The sequence below is a fragment of the Notamacropus eugenii genome, chromosome 3, assembly GCF_028372415.1.
Source record: "Notamacropus eugenii isolate mMacEug1 chromosome 3, mMacEug1.pri_v2, whole genome shotgun sequence".
Classification (NCBI taxonomy): Eukaryota; Metazoa; Chordata; class Mammalia; order Diprotodontia; family Macropodidae; genus Notamacropus; species Notamacropus eugenii.
Window position 1 is genome coordinate 330,448,666 of NC_092874.1, and position 17,434 is coordinate 330,466,099.

The 17,434-nt window shown below is 36.7% G+C and overlaps 1 protein-coding gene across 8 annotated transcripts in view; it reads right to left on the reverse strand.

Annotated features, from left to right (window-relative positions):
• Window positions 1-17,434, reverse strand: part of DAPK1 (death associated protein kinase 1) — a 232,659-nt gene that overhangs the window by 59,835 nt on the left and 155,390 nt on the right. For all 8 annotated transcript variants that reach the window (XM_072596956.1, XM_072596954.1, XM_072596958.1 and 5 more), the window contains 11 exons: window positions 11,395-11,533; window positions 10,575-10,704; window positions 10,340-10,388; window positions 10,224-10,250; window positions 9,537-9,689; window positions 8,884-8,929; window positions 7,864-7,953; window positions 6,029-6,121; window positions 2,823-2,942; window positions 2,226-2,324; window positions 934-1,032 (listed from right to left, as the gene is read on the reverse strand). In XM_072596956.1, coding sequence (XP_072453057.1) covers window positions 934-1,032; window positions 2,226-2,324; window positions 2,823-2,942; window positions 6,029-6,121; window positions 7,864-7,953; window positions 8,884-8,929; window positions 9,537-9,689; window positions 10,224-10,250; window positions 10,340-10,388; window positions 10,575-10,704; window positions 11,395-11,533 — 1,045 coding nt within the window. The remainder of the gene's footprint in view (window positions 1-933; window positions 1,033-2,225; window positions 2,325-2,822; window positions 2,943-6,028; window positions 6,122-7,863; window positions 7,954-8,883; window positions 8,930-9,536; window positions 9,690-10,223; window positions 10,251-10,339; window positions 10,389-10,574; window positions 10,705-11,394; window positions 11,534-17,434) is intronic.

Below are 17,434 nucleotides of genomic sequence, written 5' to 3' on the forward strand. Positions count from 1 at the left end.
CAGGTCTTTTGGGTCCTGCAATCTAATTCCTACTTTGTTTCATTTTACCTGGGGACACTAGAACAAGTCACTTAACTCAGTTTGCTAATTTGTAAAACTCTGAATAAAATATTGTTGTCTCTATCTTCTTCACAGGGTTGCTATGAAGAGTAAATGAAATCCTAACTAGAATTTAAACATTCTAAATGCTATCATGAAGAAGTACTAGATTTGGAGTCATAAAGAGTTGGGTTCAAAATCTCCTCTGATGCTTACTAATTGTGTGACTTTGGAAGAGTCATGTTACCACTCAGCCTCAGGTCACTCTCTAAAACTATCAGTTATAGACTGTGTATGATCTGTGATCATGGATAGAATTCCTATGCAGAAAAAAAATCATGGGTCCCTGATGTGTTGACCTAACTACTGGAAATCATAGGAATGTAACTAAATCAGTGATTTGGTACCTTCCTGCCAAAGAGCTTGGTGTATATGTATCATCTCATTAATTTTCCAAATGCTTCTAGAAGGAAATTCAATATTTTCAACTACTTCACATAACTAAGAAAATGGAAAGAGCGAGTATTGAAAATACTTACCCCATAGCAAACAGTGAGTTAATGAGAAAACTTCGAATGGATTCCAGTTCTCTTAGCTCAGAACCAGCCCAGTGTTCTGGCCACTAGAACATTGTTATGTTTTCTGCCCCCAAGCTGAGGGAGAACTATTCACCATCTGCATAACACAGCCGCTTGGCAGATTTAACCAAGTCAGCTGGTTTCAACATTATTGTAAACTATCAGCGTCGAATAATATTCAATTTAAATTCTCTGCAAGATTTTAGTCTTTACCATTTATCCTTTGAATCATTTTTCACACAATAATAAGCAAAGTCCACATATTCACCTTTTCATTGTATCCTTTAGTTACACTTCAGAAGATTATTACTCTTACCTTATCTTTAACATCCAAAGGACATTTGTTCTCATTAAGAAATTTCAAGGTCTCTACATGACCATGTCGAGAAGCCCAGTAGATTGCATTTGATCCAGCCTGTTCAGAAATAATATAAAAAGTCATTCCCAGATAACTGATAGCCTCTCTTCCTATACAAACTTAAGCTCATCCATAGTCACTGTCAAATATATCAGCAAATAAACAAGTCAGACATTCCAAGCAGACTCACATTAAATTTTGGTAAAAAAAAAAAAAGCACTATACTCTGTTGGTTATATATTTCTAGTTTAATAAACTAAGACCAAATTTCTTAAGAATGTCTTTCCAAAGAGCTAGGTATGACAATAAATAACACACCCTAACAAGTGTGCAATTACTGGATAATTTTTGATCATCCAGTAAAATATCCAATTATTCTAAAATGATATGGAAAGTGATTACTTGAACGAGTAACAGTTATCAGGAGGAAATTAGCAGCATCAACGTTACTGCCATGACATCCTTCGCACAGTATATGTTTTTGTGGAGACACAATTTCAAAGACTATCATAGTATATGTTGCTCTTTCACTGTTGCCCTAAAAACATGCTGGCAAATTTAATTTCTGGTAATGTGAAATAAATAATGGAAACTTTCCCAAGCCTGGTATTTAACATTATTCAAGAAATATTATGAGTGAGAAATAAAATCTGGCAATATACAAAAAAGGAACAAGCAGAATAACATTGCAGAGAGAGTTTAGGTTTTACAGACTTGGGGTTGATCATTAGATCAGAGACTTAGAGAGGGAAAGGAGCTTAGAAGCCATCAAGTCTTTCCCCCTCATTTTACAGATGAGGAAACTGAGATCCACAGAGGTCATATGACTTCTCTGAAGCAGGATTCTAACTCAGGACTTTTTTTTTTAACTGAGTCTAACACTCCCACTGCACCACATCTGATACCAGTACGGCAGAGCATCAGATTCCTCGTAAGGAAAATGGTGGTAAGAAATGCTTGTACTTCCTCAACAGGAATTTTGTAGAGAAAGCATCTTGTAAGCTATGAAGGGTTATATAAATAGCACTGTTATTATTAAACACGGTCCAGAGGCAGAGCATCTAACTTCACCGACAGGTGGATTATTACTGAATATTTAAGTAGCATATTTTAATTTATGAAAATTTGAAAAATGAATTAGTACAGCTGTACATTTCCCTTATTTTTAAAACAACGTGACCCTATCCTTAAAAACAAAACATCTCAATCCTCTTGTTATTCATTCATTTGAAAGGAAATAGAGTCATCACCTTATCCTGGACATCTATCCTTGCCCCTCTCTTAATGAGTAATTGTAGCATCTGAATATTCCCACAGCCAGCAGCAATCAGTAATGGTGGTGTCCCGTGCTGAGAATAAACAAGAGGAATACATTTTTCAAATACTTGAGGTCTGGCAGGAAAGAGAGTAAACCCACATTTAAATGTTAGTATCAAGTGTCATAACTTTCCCCGTGGGCCTTTTCCCTATACAATCAACAGCAATGTAGCCCTGCTTCCTTATAACAGAAGTAAAAAATGCACACATCTTTCCCTGACCCAGATTCCTCTTTTAGATTCATGATTTAAAGTGACATTTTCATTTGAAAGAATGAGTGGCTTTCAAATTTTTTAGGCAGAAGCACCATCATTTGATTCTCATGTGCCAAAAAAGTCTCTAGTTCTAGGGCAAATCAACTTGTAAACTAAAGTGACATTGCCCTGTGGTTTGAGGGTCTCCCACTAGCTGGGTATAGGGGAAATCAGCTACACTCCTTTCACCTCAAGCTTTTCAGGTATATTCTACGTTTAGCCCTTTGTTACAAGATGACATAGAAGTCAGAACATCCTAAGAGAATCATGTCAGACCTTGTTAGGCTGATTCACATCATAGTTAGTCAAGGAGCCCAGAAGGTGCTGAAGCCCAGGAAGGTTGTCATCATTGATGGCATGAATGACTGCTTTCATCACAAAGGAATCTTCTTCATCCTTGAAGGAAATAGATAAGGAAAAAGTAAGGAAAAAGAAGAATAAATTGGAATACACACACAATACATACACATACACTCACACATGCACATACATATATTTTTCAAATCAATGTGAATATAAGGACTTTTTATAGGAAAAGTATAAGGTATAGAATTCTAATTCCAAGAATATCACAGGTTATGAAGGGAAACATGAATCCAAAGCTACTAATATACTTCTTTTAAAAACAAAAGTATTGTCCTCTTTCGTTTTTACATGATTTTCATTTCCTAATATATCCTTCTCTACTTCCTCTCCCTATGGGGCTATCAAAGAATTATAAAGAAAAAAAAAAAGAAAAAAAATAAGCATTTCAGACAAAATTAATCAACATAGCAATGGAATCTGACAATATATGAAATGTTCCACACTCGTAGTCCCCCAGTTCTGCGAAGAAGGAAGGAGATGCATTTTCTCAGCTCTTCTCTGGGATGAAGCGTGATCATGTAATCATGTAACATACAGATTCTTTTTTAAAATTTATATTGTGATAATAATTATGTATCTTGTTTTCCCGGTTCTATTTCCTTCACCTTGTATCAGTTTATACAAGTCTACCTATGTATCTATTTCCATATTCTTTGTGTTCACTGTTTTTCACAGTACAGAGATATTCTATTACTTTGACATACCATAGACTGTTTAGTGATTTTTCCAGTCAATGGGCATCAATTCTGTTTCCTATTTTTTGTCCCTACAGAAAGTGCTGCTAGTTCCTTGAGTGTGGGGACTGTTTTTTGCCTTTCTTGGTGTTTAACATAATGTCTGAAACATAGTAGGACTTGAGAAATTCTTGCTCACTAGGTGACGTATAAGGCACCTTTCTGTCTTTTACCTCACTGGAATAAATGAGTGGGATTTCTCAGCCAAAGACTATGGAAAATTAGCTTATTCCACTGAACACTGACAGCATCCTCAGAAGTTACAACTTACATAGATGGCTAGAAAGGAAATAAATGCAGTATTTACTAATTTATAAACTCAACTACAGCTTTGATTATAACAGGGCATGTTAATATACCAACCTCAGCTACCACTACGATAAATGCAATAGGACCTTAGAGATGCAGCCTGCTACTATGGAAAATCAACTTGTGCTATGGAGTCTGAGGACCAGATTCAAACTGGTAAGCCACTTAACTTCTCTGACCTCAGTTGTCTCACCTGTGAAATGGGGGAGCTTCTTAGAGCTCTAAGGTTTCTTAGGTCTCAACATTGAAGATTTTACAACTCAAACTATTTTTATAGTTTATATAAATTTTATATAGTTTATATATTTTTATGAGTAAGGAAAGGGCAAAGCAAAAGACCACATACTTGAAAATAGTAGCAATAATAATGATGATGATAACAATAGCTGGCATTTACATAACACTTTAAAGGCTTGAAAAGCACTATCTATATAGATATCATCTCACTTTAAATGAATATGTGCTATCTCCAGTACATTTACAAGTCAGGCTATGCTGAAAGTGAGACATGTTAAAAAAGACTGTCAGAAATTTGAAAAAATAAGCAAAACAAAACTATGCTTAAACTTGTGGACATAAATTTGTGACTTATGTCTTCCAAATGTATAAAAGCTGAAGAGTGCATCTAGACAGAGTTAATAAAAGGGTTTTTTGGGGTGGGGCAAAATGCTCAAAACACCTTTATCTATCTTTTCTGTTTTCACTGTTCTGTAGACATAAAAATTCATATGTAGGCTTTAATAATATAATTATTTACTTTATTCAAGAATAAAGCCAGCATGAAGGCTGATTTTTGTGGGCTCTTAGTTACAGTACACACTTTTCGATACGCCACCATTTCTGTTCTCACATTGCCATGAAAAATGCCTCACTGAAAATGTTTGCATATGAGAAATACAAGAACAATGGGGTTGAAAATAGAAGAGAAAAAAAGAGAGAAGACAGAAAAAGAAAGAAAATGAGGGATAAAAAGAAAAGAGGAGGAAACCTGAAACTTCTAGAGAATCTCTTTTAACTAACATAATAGGAAATAAATCTCTGAACGGAAAATAGTTTCACATGATACACAACATGCTTGTTTTATATTCTGCTTTGGTTGACATTAACCCTGCCAATAATAAATCTAAAAATTCTAGCTATTATTTTAATCTATACAATTTTGCTCATTAGCACCCTTATCATAGACTGCTAGTGCTCACTCTTTTTTCCTCCCCTCCCCACCATTCATTCTGTCACCTGATATTCTGAATCCCTTTTCTTTATTATGCTTCCTCTTATTCTGTTCTCTATATTCAATATCTTAGGTTAGTGTTGGGGGAAATCCAATGTCAAAATAGAAGCCATGGATGGAATTCCTGAATGCTCTGCAGTAACCATGAAAATATTAGGTTGCCAGAGGCAGGATAGTTCCCATAGAAAGCCTATATCTGTAGGGTTCCTGTCCCACCAGATCGAACAAAAAGCCTTGTTGTTTGACTGTCAGGGGAAAGGCTCATCTAACTCAGATGTTCAGAGTTTTATCAGGAGGGCTAATCTAAGATTAGCTTTCATGGATTGGGTGGGAGGAAATCTGTATTCACTCTAAATGGCCTTTGGGCAGTGAGTACATTGGTAATAAATCAAATGTAGCTTTGGCAATAAAGCTTAGGTAATAAAGCTTCATAACTCCTCTTAGGGCATAAAGGCAGTAACTCTTACCTTTTGTTGCTCCCCTGGGGTGGTTTCCTCTTTCTCTAATACTACTTACAATTTGAGATTCCATATTATCAATGGAAGCAGATCTAGTGGCTATAAATGGTCAGGAAACATAAGGCCCTTTTAGAATGGATGGATTCCTCCCTTTAACCACTCTATTAAAAAGGAGGGATGTAGAAGAAGGGGCAACATCACCCATAACAAAGAAGAAAATGCAGAAGGGTAGTCTGTCTCCTCACAAAGAGCTAAAACAGTAATATACTGCTGTGCTATTCAGGTTCTAAACTATTTTAGGCTACAGAGGAAAGGTATGGCTTAAATCTTATACACACATGATATTAAGAAGAGGATCATAAGAATGTAAACATTCCTGCTTACCAGAGTATCATCGCTTCTGGCAACGCTCATGTTACTCCTAGACAAGAAGGACCTGGATAATCTTTGGCACAGTGATATCAATCGAACAGATTGCTTGGAAGAGTCACATGCACACACACAGAAAGAGAGAAAGAAAATTTTAGGTAACAATGTTCCTATGCATGTAAATTTTGAGCACTCTGAGACAGCTTTCTCCAATGACTCTATAAACTACGGACTGAATGCTCTGCTGACATGGGAGAATATGTGAATCATGATTAGATGGAGTGAATTCTATAGGTCTATTAAGTGGATAGTATTCTATTCCCTTAGGAAACAATCCTACAGGGCATTTAAAACACGCAAATCTGCTGCAACAAAGGGTTCTCTTCTCCTTGGTATTTCATTCCCTTATAGAGTTGGAACCCCATTTCCCTCTCAGTTCACATATGAAAATTTCTTGTTATGAATGCTATCTGTACCACAATTTAGGCTTTAGAGTTCCTCTTGTTAATAAAGCATAGCATGTTGTTGCTCATTAAAGGTAAAAACAATACATGAGCATTAATAAACTAGGAGATCATGAAACTTTAGCAAAAGGAAGAAATCCACCTATTCACCAACAGAGAAAGAATTCATAGGATTATTGAACTAGAGCTTGAAGGGACTCTTGGAGGTGATCAAGTACAACCACCTAATTTTACAGATGAGGAAACTGAGACCCATAGAGGTTAAATAGCATGCTCAAGGTCACACAAACTCAGGTCCCATGACTGTTTCCATTGCAGCACACTGCCTTCAGATGAAGAATTGTTTGATTTGTAGGAGAAAGACTCTAGCATTTAATGACAAAGGCAGAAGCAACATGGTAAATGTTTTATGCACCTGAACCATTTGGATGTTCTTAGTATGCTCAGAACCTTGACAGGAAGGCCAATGCAAAATGAGGCTGAGATTCAATGAGGTGGGTGGAAGTCATATCAGCTAGAAATGTACATTTCCTTGAGCCCACACAGTACCTTTCATGGTGATCTCTTAAGCATGCATTTACCTTTGAGGATGCAAAAATGAAGCAGATTTCAAGTTCAATGGAAAGAGGTCTGGTTTTGAAAGCAAAAGGTGTACATTTGAATTCCAGTTTTGCTGTTCACTACCTGGGAAAGACTAAAGAGTCTCTCCTTATTTGTAAAATGGATTGGGCTAGATTATCCTTAACATTTCTCTCAATTCTGAATCGATTAGCCTATGATCCCAGCATGGAGTCAGGGCCATCATACATTATACTTTTGATTTGACTCTGGATGACACTTGTTATATTATAAAACTAAAGGCGGACACAGGGCTTTTATTCTCTCTTTCTCTTTTAAGTTTTAATGAAAAAAATCATTATCCCTTAAAGGGAAGAGCAAAATGAAGAAGTAGGTGGGTTGAAGGAATAAGAGAGGCTAAGTTCTTATGATAGTGCTGAATTTTTTGAAAATATGCTTCCAACAGCAAGGGAAATACTAATTGCACAACAAAAGGAACACTTTTAGCTTATCATCCAAACATTCTTCATTTAAGTATTATGCTACTTAAAATAATTAGTAAATAAATTAAAATCAACAAATATTTATCTGTTCTTAGAAATATTTTATGATTAATTCTGAGTTTGTTTAAAGTATGTAATTTTGCTATTATAATTAATGTAGAATTCCACTTGGAAGTAGGAGATTGAGTATGTTGACTAGAACAATTTAAAAATTATTAAATAGTAAGAAACAATTTCATTTTACATGTTGTCAACATAAAGCAGAATAGAATTTCAGAGTAAAAATAAAAATAATTAATACTACTACTGTATGCAATATACTTACCTTCCATTTTTTTCGGGCTGCAAACTTTTTGAATTTTTCCATATTTACTGCTGATGCTTTCCTGCTAAGTGCTTGTTGACTATCTTTAGGCTAAACAGAGTGAAAAAACATAAAATTTAAAAGAATTCTTCCTACATTACTTTATTGTAATTAAGCTTCTTACAAGAATACCTATATTCTCATATTATTTAGTATAGATATGTAGCTTATTAAAATACTTAAGAATGGTATGGTGGTGGGAACTTGGAAGCTATTTACAAAAGCTTATCACAGTAGGGAAAAAAGAGTCATTCTAACAGGGGAAAAGAAAATGAAGATGAAGTTGAATTCCAATATAAAATTTAGGAGGTGTATGTAAGAAATGGGAAGATTCACTGTAAGGAAAATTTATGCTTATATGACTTTAGCAAGGGAAAAATGCTACCTAATGTTTCTATGCAGTGAAGATTTGGGTAATACTTTTTCATTTGATAAAATCATACAATTTGATGTTTCAAGGTGCCTTAGAGACAAGCTATCTAAACCATCTCTATAATATCAAAATTCTTCTTTTGCATCTCTGAAAGATGCTCACCTAGGCTCTCCTTTATGATCTTTTGTGACAGAAAGGTCACTATCTTCATGGACAATGTATTCTGTAGTTATGGCAACTTTAACTGTTAAATCAATCAATGTTTTCACTCAGTCAAAATCTGCCTCTAGTATCTTCCCCTGTTTAGTCATAGTTCTGTAAAACCTTCAAATATATGAAGATCTATTTTTCCTTCTTTTTCTCTTCTCTCAATTAATAAGCACACTTAATTCCTTCAACTATTCCTCTGCAATAAAGGCTTTTCACCATTTTGATTGCTTTCATGTGAAATTTGAAAATATGGATCTGGAGAAATGGATGCATTAATGCAAATGTAATCTCATGTGATACACAATAGAAAAATTAATATTACCTTGCAGCTTTTTATATATGAACTAAAGATTTTAAAATCTAAAAAAATTTAAAATATGACATTATATAACACTTACCTTAATCCAAGGATGCTGTAAACTGTCTTGAATTGTCATTCTTTTCCTTTTTGGGGGAGGAAGAAAAAAATACACTTTACCTATAGTGGCAAGCATTAAGGTTGTCTCAAGACAGACACAGCAAACCATACTGTTGTTGTTTAGTTGTGGCCAACTCTTAGTGTCCACACATTTGGGGTTTTCTTGGTAAAGATACTGGAATAGTTTTCTATTTCCTTCTGCAGCTCATTTTACAGATGAGGAAACTGAGACAAATAGGGTTAAATGACTTGCTAAGGGTCACACATAATTGTCTGAGACCAGATTTAAACTCAGGTCTTCCTGACTCTAGGCCTGGCACTCTAACCACTGATTTACCTAGTTGCCTGGCAAGCCATTTACAGAAACTCTAAAGTACTGCCTACACAGGGAGGGCAGGCTTTATAGAAAAAGGCTGAAAGCTACATCTGCATCTTTGCAAATCATTTGCCAGCCAGGATAAGAAAGCTTGTGCATGTGTAGAGGACACTGCATTTTCAGAACCCTTTTCACATGCAAGCTTTCCCTTTGCCAACAAAGAAGCAGCCAGTATCCCAAAAGCTCAAGCGTTTACTCGTACTCATAATGACTAGCTAATAGACATCCCCATCCAGGCAGGGGCAACAGACACTTACTTTGGGTCCTTAACCAGAAGTCTTCTTATGAAGTCTTTGGCTAGAGCACTGGTATTATTGAAGAATTCTTCCTCAAATTCATAGTTCACAGCAGACACATTTGCCAATGTTTCCTGCTTTGTATCACCAAGGAATGGTGAGGTACCACTGAGACTGTAAAAATAAAAATGGAACGCAGGACATTTATAATTACTCCCTGCGTACCAAGCTGTTTTTGGTAACTGACAAGGGAACAGTGGGAAAAGATTATTTCTTGTATAAGACATACCACTTTAGCAGGTTTACCTTTTATAGGATATTTGGATAGGAGATTATATAGTTGATTATAGCTGGCAAAAACTTTGACTGAATTCAAAAGATTCATTTAAAAAATCAGGTTGGAACAATCTAGTCATCTAAAACCCTCTTTTAAAAATGTTCTCAGCAGTGACCAACAGCAAAGCTTTTATCCACTGTGATGTTACAGTTTGGGAATGACATTTAGAATCAGAAGTAAAAATTTAATTAACAAAAGGTAAACATGTTCTCTATTGTAATAGAATACAAGTGTGATTCTGTTACATTACTATTAAGTAGGGTGGCCAAACTCAAATGAACAAAATAAGAAGAACACAAGGTTAAGGTCACTAAATCTAGATACTTTCAAAGACAAATATGTACCTCTGTTTTGTGAACTTGGGTACTTACAGAATATAGGTTATTACACCAATGCTCCTAGGAAGGAAAAAAATACATATATACATCAAAAGGGTAATGAAACAAATCATTAATGAAACAAATAGAATCATGGAAAGGTTACTTACCACATATCTGCCTCAAGACCAAGAGGTTCATAGTTTACTATTTCAGGAGCTAAGAAAAAACAAACATGCATTAAGTTATGGAAAGAAGTGACCCAATAACTGCTACTATTACATAAATTTGAAACAAACAATTAAATATTACTCTCTTAAAATCAGAGAAGTATGAGAAATGTTTTCATGGAAAAATGGCTAGTCTTCTACCATAATCTAATGCCTACAGGAACATCACACTCACCAACAAACTCTGGGGTCCCAAAGATATTTTTAAATTCATTTCCAAAGTCAATTTTGTGTGCCAAGCCAAAGTCAATTATCTTGATCCGAGGTTTTGGGACATTCCTATCCAGAAGCATTATGTTTTCAGGCTTTTGAAAAGAAAAATTAAAAGCTATCATATATTATTCTGAGGAAATATCTACAAAATATTTCTTACCCTTTCCCAAAATAACTAAGGTTTTTGAATGTTGGGATCATGCCTCATATTTCCTCATATTCCTAACAGTGTCTTGTGAGAGTAGGTGGGGTCTATTGTGATCAGCCAGTTAACCGAGAAGTCTAACCTGGCTCATCATGTTGTGATAGATGCTACCAAATCCCTCAGTTTAGAGAGTATTCTCCATTTGGGATGGGCACGTGTATAGGTAGAAGGAATTTCTGTGGCATCTAAAGTAACTATGAGTTAAGTAGATGGAACTGTTGTTTTCAGCCTGCACCCAAGGAAAGGTTAGTATCTCAGAGGCAAAGTTATTTCCTCAAATTAATATGTACGGTGTACCTATTATGTGCAAACACCTGTCCTAGACTAATACAAAGATGCATAAGACACAATCACTGCTTTCCATGAGGTCACAAACCTTTCCATAAAAAGAGGTGAGACTGCTATTTTATGTATTTTCAATTTTTTAAAATTTCATTTGGTAATTCTATTTGTTAAGTTCTTAAGTGAAATCTATTTCACCCATAGCTTTCCTTGAACCATCAGTTTTTAAAAATATCAATAAAACCCATTTTTTAAAAAAGAACTTACATACCTTGCTTTATAGATAGCAACATACCTTCAGATCAAAGTGAGCGATGTGCTGGGAATGGAGGTAGTAAACACCATTAAGGATTTGTTTCAGAAATTCAGTTGCTTCTTCTTCAGTCAAAGATTCTTTTTCAGCTAAAAAGTCAAAGAGTTCTCCACCTGCAACACTGTGAGAAAGAAAACAGTTATTGATGTATATTTTGAAATGACATTCATTTATATTTTGCTTAGCTTCTTTCACAGACATATAACAGAATTATCTGACAGCTCAAATTTCAATCCTGAAAAAAAAAAGGAAGAATTAAGAACTGCTGAAGACAACACAGGGGCAATATGGACAGCTAGGTGGCATGTAGATAGAGCACTGGGCCTGTGCTTATGAAAACTCATCCTCCTGAGCTCAAATCTGGCTTCAAACACTTACTAGCTGTGTGACCCTGAGCAAGTCACTTATTTCTGTTTTCCTCAGTTTACTCATCTGTAAAATGAGCTGGACAAGGAAATGGCAAACTACTCTGGAATCTTTGCCAAGGAAACCCCAAAAGAGTCAGAAAAGATTGAAAAACGCCTGAACAACGAAGCCAACATGCGAGAAGTCATAAGTACTTTTAGACATGAATTTTACATCATTGATCACATTATGATTGAGAATACTTTGGAGGTAGTTGTGTTAATGTTAAATACATGGATACAAAGATAAACTAACTTTGTGGCATGATTTATGACATATCTCCCTCTCCAGAATTTGATGATGACCTGAAAATATGTATAACAGGGAACTCTTCAAAAAAGTAAAATTGACTAATCAGTATTTTTATATAATCTTTGTAATTTAACTACACAGAGAATTAAAGTCATAACTCAACTGCAGTTAAGACAAGGCACATGTTAAATAAATAATCTTTTATTAGGGAAGACTATTATTGAGGGTGTGTGTGTCTGTGTGTGTGTAATAACCTCTGTCTGCACTTGTATAGATACTGGTGTTTGTTAACTTAAAAGGGGAAAAAAATCAGTATTCCTAAAAGCAAATTTCAGATTGAGTTTTTCCCCTTGTGTGCCATAATATATGGGATACATGTATACTTCCAGGTATATGTTTTTCTAATATCTTCCTTCCTGAAAAGCTTCCCTTGATATTTGAAGACATTCATACATGACTTCCTATCACTGGGAACCTCTTCCACGCTATCAAATGCTCTAAGAATTGATATGAGGCCAGAGGCCAGTGAGTTCAGCACCTCTGGAGAAGAGAATATTCAGCTATATCGGAGGCTAAAATACCTGAATCTGTCTACCCCCACTCAATGGCCTCTCTCTGGCCTCCTTTAAATCCAAGCCAAAATCTTGTCTTTTATAAGAAAACTTTCCTGATACCCCTTAATGCTAGCCCTCACCCTCTGTGATTATCTCCAATTCATCCTTTCTGCGTCCTGTTTGAACATTAACCGTTTCCATGTTGTCTTCCCCCAATAAACCGTGACCTTCTTGAACGCAAGGAGTATCTTTTTGTCTTTCTTTCTTTGTACTGTCAGCATGTAGCACTATGCCAGGCACAGAGGAGGAGCTTAATAAATGTTTTCTTTTGCTGTTGTTTCTGCAGCACATTGGACCTAACAGTCAATATGTTAAGGAGAGGAAATGAGAGTGGGGTTGAACACTCCTCTACTCAGAGAGAAGCAGTACCTACACCTAGGGCAGTAGACAAACAACATCAGAGCCGTGTGAGTATGTGAATCTTTAATCTTCAATGCCTCACCATGACACAGAGGTAATATTGGGTTCTTAAAAGCTATGGTAAAAGGGCACAAGCTAGGAGAGACCTTTAATACTCCAAGGATTTGGGATCTCATTAATGTGGGTATTCCCTTCAGGGATACAGATTACAAGAGATTCTTCCCTCTCCTTCCAGAAACTTGACATGGAGAGTGCACTTCTCTCACTATGGTCCCTTTTCATGTAATCCTTATAGGGATATCTAAGGTGAGTGAGGGCTGTCCATGTGATTGGCCCATTTTGTTTTCTGGTCATGTACTCTTCTGATAAAATCCTTCACACCACTTCTCCCATGTAATTCTTTATCTGAGATGTGTTGCTGCCTACCAAATTTAAAAGGCTTCTAAGCCTAGCAACAAATTATGTGTCTGTCCTCCAAGGAAAAGCCTAGTTAAGTGTGGTGAGGCTCATCACCAGAGGCTTGGCAACCAAGATGATGAATTTTTATTTTTGTGACTGCAATTAACTGCCTAGTTAATTAGTATGGAAAAGGATTGTGAACCATGTAAGTGGAGGGAATTATCTAAACTGATAAAGACAAAGATCCTTGAATCATTTGTAGGTCACAGTTGAGATTGAAAGCAGTAAGGAAGCTTGGGAAGTAGATATGACAACCCCATCATTTGCAGATGAGGTAACTGAGAACCACTAAGTGGGTGAATAAGGAATTGGAAGATTCAGATTATCAATCAATGTGAATATTTAAGGACAAGAGCTGAAGAAACTCCTGGAGAATGCCCTGGGTTCCAGTATATATTAGTCAACATGGTCTGCGCTGGGTCTAAAATTTTGATTGAGTGGACTTCACAGGAGGTGAAGTTGGTAAGTAATGGTAATATAGGGAGAATGTGGATGTGGCAGTAATGAGCAAGGAGTACTTCAATTCCCTTTCAAAGACCAGTATATTATTAAGCAGTGTGATAATAGGAACTGCCATTGCTAGGGGGTATGATTGGGGAGACATTGTATTCAGGGGGAAGGCAGGTCTTAGTGAGAGTCAGTATACAGAAAGAGGGAGGGAGAAAAGACATCCAATATGAAGGGAAATTTGTTCATTATGAAATAAGGGTTCTAGAAGCCATAATGAAAAGGGTGGACTTAAGTGGAATGAGGCATGATTGGGGTAGGGTTAAAGAGAATGAGGATGACAGAATGGGAGGTAGGAGTTAGGGATAATTTGTTCCTACAGGGTAGGTGATTGACAGGGAGAGCAAAAGAAACAGGAGGCAGGAGAGTGTTAGCCAGGAGGATCACAGTAGGTACTGGAAAATACTCTACCTCAGTTATGCATAGGGATGCTCACATATTAGAGGTAATGATCATCCACAAGTGTTCTACCTTCCTCAGATACAAACCTTTGTTCACTACATGACCATAACCAATCATTCCATGTCTCCATAAGTTTCACTCTCCTAAGCCTATTTCTCATCTTCATTGAGACCTCCTACCCCTCAGTAGTTCCTCGGACCATTAGCCTGGCTGCAGCTTCATTTCCTCCCTTTCCATTCTCCACCTTAATATTCTACATCTTACCTCTACACTGTCCTCTGCTCAGGAATTCCATCACCTTTTTGTTCTGTTAAGAGCTATTCATCTCGTCTTAATTTTATTAGCTCAAGATTACTGACTCCTTCACAGCTATTTGTCAATTGCTGACTACAGCTAGAAAAAGTGATACAACCATGCTGAAAAGATCCATTATAGATACATGCTATCCAATGTCAACTGTGCCCCCATGCAGAAAGGCAAACTTTTTTATTACACTCTAGTTGATTCCCTATGTCACTCTTCTCAGAAGCTATTCCAGGCATTCATGCTCTTTCCTCATTAAGCATTCCATAATTCCTTCACCCCCACTCCAGTTAGTACCTTGCACCTTACTTTACTTAAAAATTTAAGGCATTTGCCAATGAATTCCTTCTTCTCACCTTTTTCTTCCACTCAAAAGTCAATGACCTCATCCCCTATTCTATCTCCTTTTTTCACTCAGAATCTGAGAGTGAGGTAGCCTTTCTCCTTGTCAAGATCAACACTTCTATTTGCTGGTTTCTTCTCTACTATCTTCAAACATGACTATCTCTTCCATTCTTAAAGACCTACACTACCATCCCCTCAAGCTGTCATTCAATATCTTGACTCCTTTTGTGAACCGAACTCCTAGAAAAAGCTGTCTCCACTCTTTCTTATATACTCCTTAACCAATAGCAATCAGGTTTTTTACTTAATCACTCATCTGAAATTGCATATGACGCTACTGACCATTCTTCCTAGATTCTCTATTGTTTGGATTTTTTGACATTACACTTTTCTAGGCTCCCTACTTGACCGATCAATGTTTCCTCATCTTGTTTACAGGTTGATCATCCTTATCATTCTCCAAAATTATATGTGTTCCCCAAGGTTCAGTCCCACACCCTCTACTTTTCTTCCTTTACATTCATTCTCAGGTAACCATATTAGCTCCCAAGGGTTTAATTATCATCTCTATGCACAGATCTATATATCTAGTCCCACTAACCCTAAATGCATTTCTCCTCTGAGACCCAATCCTATGTCACGACTATTGGACATTTCAAACTGGATGTCCTGGAGACATCTCAAACTTAACATGTTCAAAATAGAACTCATTCTCTTTCATTCCAAAACCCTTCCCTCTTCCAAACCTCTCTAATTCTTTTAATGTCACTACCTTTTCTCCATTCTCCCAGGTCTATAACCTTTACATTAACTTCATTTCTCACTTTCTCTCATCCCACATATCCAAATCAGCTGCTAAATTTCTTCTCTTCTACCTCTACAATATCTTCACATCCTTGCCCTCTAGTCTCTGCTCAATTAGCTACCACTTTATTCAGGCCTTCATTAGTTCACACTTATATTACTGGAACAAGCTTCCTAGTTGGCCTTCCATGCCTCAAGTATCTTCCTGAAATAGCGTATTCACCGAAGTAATTTTCCTTCAGTGTGGATCTGTCCATGTCACTATCCCACCTCAATAAACTCTAGTGAGTCACAACTGCCCCCAGGATGAAATAGAAACTCCTCTGTTTGACTTTTTAAACCCTTCACAGTCTGGTGCCAACCTATCTTTTTGACCTCATTGTGCACTCTTCCTCCTCTTCCACTTTGTGATCCAATCAAACTAGCCTTCTCTTTTGTTGTTTACTCAATTAATCATGTCTGACTCTTCAAAACCCTATTTGGCATTTCCTTCACCAAGATATGGCTGGCCATATCCTTGTCCAGCTCATTTTACAGAGGAGGAAACTCAGGCAAACAAGCTTAAGTGACTTGCCCAGGGTCATACAGTAGTAAGCATCTGAGGCCAGATTTGAACTTGGGTCCTCCTGACTCTAGGCCTGGTACGCTATCTACTATGCCACCTGCCTTATCTATCTTTCTCAAATGTGGCATCTGTCTCTATGCTTTTGCACTGGTGGTTCCTCATGTTTGAAATGCACTCTCTTCTCACCACTCTATGGGGTTTCTCTCTTCCTTAAGATGGAGCTCAAGCACTATTTTCTACCTGAAGTCTTTCTTGATCTCACCTAACCATTTGTGCCTTTCCTCCCAGGCAATGGAATACTGGGTTCACGATTTTTCCTCAGTCTCTCCCCTTTGTGTCTACAACTTGGGGAGGGACCCCAAGCCTATCCCCAATGCACTGCACAATTAAAAAGATGTGAGCTCATTCATAGGGATGTTCCCTCCAGTGATACAAATCATCTATGCCTTCCCATTTTGTGGCTCTTGGCTGTGTCCTCTCCCACCCCCCAAAGTTTGCCTACTATGTGTCAAGTACAGAGTTAGGCATATTTTCAAATGTTTAGGAACCTCATATTTGTTCTTCCCAGCTAAGTCCTTTTGATGCCTTCTATCAATTTTCATCACTTTTTGGAGAAAGGGACAGTAAAGCTATTCACTCATAGAGTACTTCTTATCCCTTGTGTCAATCAAAACAACTAAAGAAAGGTGTTGGAGGAATGATGACTAGAAAACAGCTTCCCCCTTTCTATTCCTCAAAAACCTATTATTTTTCTTCTCAGGACACAGTGGCCTTCCCTCTATACACATGGTTGGTTTTTCATATTTAAACGCTTACCTTGGTTTCTGCTTTATTTGTTTTGGAGGGGGACCTTATCCCTAAATGTTAGGAGGAAGAAAACCATACTTGATGATTTCTTACATGGGCATTTCTCTCCGCATACACACAAATTTAAAACAGAAACTAAATACTTGCAACTGACATAGCTGAAGAATAAACTAAGGATAAAAAAAGGAATCAGTAAGAA